At 42.8% G+C, this 2642-nt stretch overlaps 1 protein-coding gene across 1 annotated transcript; it reads right to left on the bottom strand.

Annotated features, from left to right (window-relative positions):
- Window positions 1-458: 458 nt before the first annotated feature.
- LOC111387457 lies at window positions 459-1412 on the bottom strand. Its single transcript, XM_023012014.1, has one exon. The coding sequence runs from the start codon at window positions 1410-1412 to the stop codon at window positions 459-461; it is 954 nt and encodes a 317-aa protein (XP_022867782.1).
- Between the last annotated feature and the right edge of the window lie 1230 nt (window positions 1413-2642).

The following is a 2642-nucleotide window of genomic DNA, read 5'->3' as shown; positions in this document are numbered from 1 at the left end:
TTAGTCCTCAAATTTTAAAACTATAACATATACGACAAATATATTTTTATTCCAAAATTTTCGAGGCGTTACAATCTCACCCCCTTAAAATAATTTCGTCCTCGAAATTTTCATACTCAGGTGAATAGCCCATGATCTTCTTTTCTCTAGACTTCTAAGAAAAATTTTCCTTCTTGTTAAAGCATTGCATGGTTGCATAATGTTTCCCAACCAATATTCCTAAGATGGCATAAAGAAAAATACTCCATCTCTGAAATTAAATTCTTGTCCATTCGTCTTGACTGTTCTAGTCATCAATTATCAAGTGCATTGTCTAATGGGGTAGTAGCTTCTAGAACATTAACAGCTTCTTCATAAAAGTACAGGACTTAGTACTAGTAAATAAGGAATGAGTAGCCAAGCGTATATAAGAACATAAGCAGGCAGTGTAATACTAATAGGGTACCTACCATGATGTCTTAATTGTCAGTTTCCTCTTGCCGGGTTAACGCAAACACTCTGGCTGTTCCCCCTTTGCTTTGTTCGTTGTCCCGTTTTGGTGGAGGGTCATGGAAATTGGTAGCAATATGACCATGCTTTCCACATCGATAGCACACATTCTTTCCATACCAACACTCGCCTCTATGTGTCTTATTGCACTTAGGGCACGGAGTAACAATATTATTCGGCTTGCTCGACCCTGACCACCTTTCAAAGCTAGTCCTCTTGTTTTGCCCATTTCCTTTACCCTCGTTTGGTCCATTCCATTTCCTCTTTCCTGAAAATTCAGTATTTTCTCGTGTTGTCTGATCGATTTCTAATCGATTCGAAATCGCATGAGCTCTTTGTAGAACTTGACTATAAGTGGTGAATTCATGGGATGCCATGATTCCTGCGATTTTTGGGTGAAGTCCGAGTTTGAACCTTCTAGCTTTCTTTTGCTCTGTATCTACTAGATGTGTCGCGTACCTAGAAAGCTGTTCAAACTTCCTCTCATAGTCAATTAATGCCATTTTTCCTTGCTTCAGTTGCAAGAATTCCGTCTCCTTACGGTCTCTTAGGGCTTGTGGGAAGTATTTTTCCATCACCTCCTCCTTAAAACGTGCCCAAGTAAGGTTGCTCTGTTGTGCCTCAGTCCTAGTGCGTGAAGCGGACTCCCACCAGTGGCCTGCCGCATCCACTAGCATGAACTCCGTACATAAAACCTTTTGGGCATCAGTGCAGCTGAGATGCTTGAAGATTCGTTCCAAACCCCTTATCCATTCTTCGGCTGGTAAAGGACCAGTCATCCCGTTAAAGTTAGGGGGCTTATAACGACGAAACTGCTCCACAACTGAGCTCGTCGTGTTGGAGTTAGTTTGTACATTCTGAGGGGGCGCTTGTGTTTCCTGCCTACCAAGATCTTGTACAGCTTTCAACAAGTCCTCAAACATAGCTAGAACTATAGAGACTGCTAGGAAGACAATGGCTTGTAGGGCTATTCTAAACCCTAGGGCGACAATCATCCAAGCCTACGAAAATTATGAAGCAGACCCGACTCACACACTTATTGAACATGTGGAAGAAGTCTACGCTAGGTGGGCTGCAGCAAGAGGTGTGGGGCATGAGATTAGACCCCTCCAAGCTGTTAACAACCTTATCCATACGCTGCCACCTCAATGGGGAGATATGGGCATTGTGGTTAGGGATGAAATATTAGAGGGTAACCCTCCAGGGCACCAAGAAAGAATTGAATTTGAGCTGTACTGTGAAACTTTCCTAGATAGGTGGATTTCTACCCTTGAGCCCAAACTTGAACCAGAGGAGGACCCGAGGAAGACCCAGAAGAGGAGCCGAATTATGAATCTGAGTTGGAGCCAGAAGATGAACCAGAGTACTTACCAGGACAGGAGCCAGAACTAGAGCATGAGCTAGAGTTCGAACTAGGCCCTGAACTAGAGGTTGACCAGGAATCTGAGCCTGAGTCATGTATAACCTCGGATGATGAACCCCCTTCAGCCAAGCTTCGCAGGATTCAAAATGGTTGGATAAGCGAAGATGAAGACGAATGAATAGGAGATAGTTCAGTTTAAATAAATGATCTTGTTCGGGCATGTAATCAGTATTTGGAATAATCCATGGGTTTTTTTTCTTCATCGTCTATGATTTAATCATCCCTCATGTATTATAGGATTTAAAATTTTAAAACTGAGATTTTCATTCGAATATATTAAGTTGTTATTCACTATTTCAAAAACGAAATTTATTCGGTTGATTTAAAGGAAATGGCACGTCAACCAACACAAGCCGCTATGTTTAAGGACTTGTTGAAAGCTGTACAAGATCTTGGTAGGCAGGAAACACAAGCGCCCCCTCAGAATGTACAAACTAACTCCAACACGACGAGCTCAGTTGTGGAGCAGTTTCATCGTTATAAGCCCCCTACCTTTAATGGGATGACTGGTCCTTTAGCAGCTGAAGAATGGATAAGGGGTTTGGAACGAATCTTCAAGCATCTCAGCTGCACTGATGCCCAAAAGGTTTTATGTGCGGAGTTTATGCTAGTGGATGCGGCAGGCCACTGGTGGGAGTCCGCTTAATGCACTAGGACTGAGGCACAACAAAGCAACCTTACTTGGGCACGTTTTAAGGAGGAAGTGATGGAAAAATACTTCCCACAAGCC

Source organism: Olea europaea, unplaced genomic scaffold, assembly GCF_002742605.1.
Source record: "Olea europaea var. sylvestris unplaced genomic scaffold, O_europaea_v1 scaffold4043, whole genome shotgun sequence".
Lineage (NCBI taxonomy): Eukaryota > Viridiplantae > Streptophyta > Magnoliopsida > Lamiales > Oleaceae > Olea > Olea europaea.
Note: the sequence above shows the minus strand (reverse complement) of the source record. Positions and strands in the feature narration are given on the sequence as shown.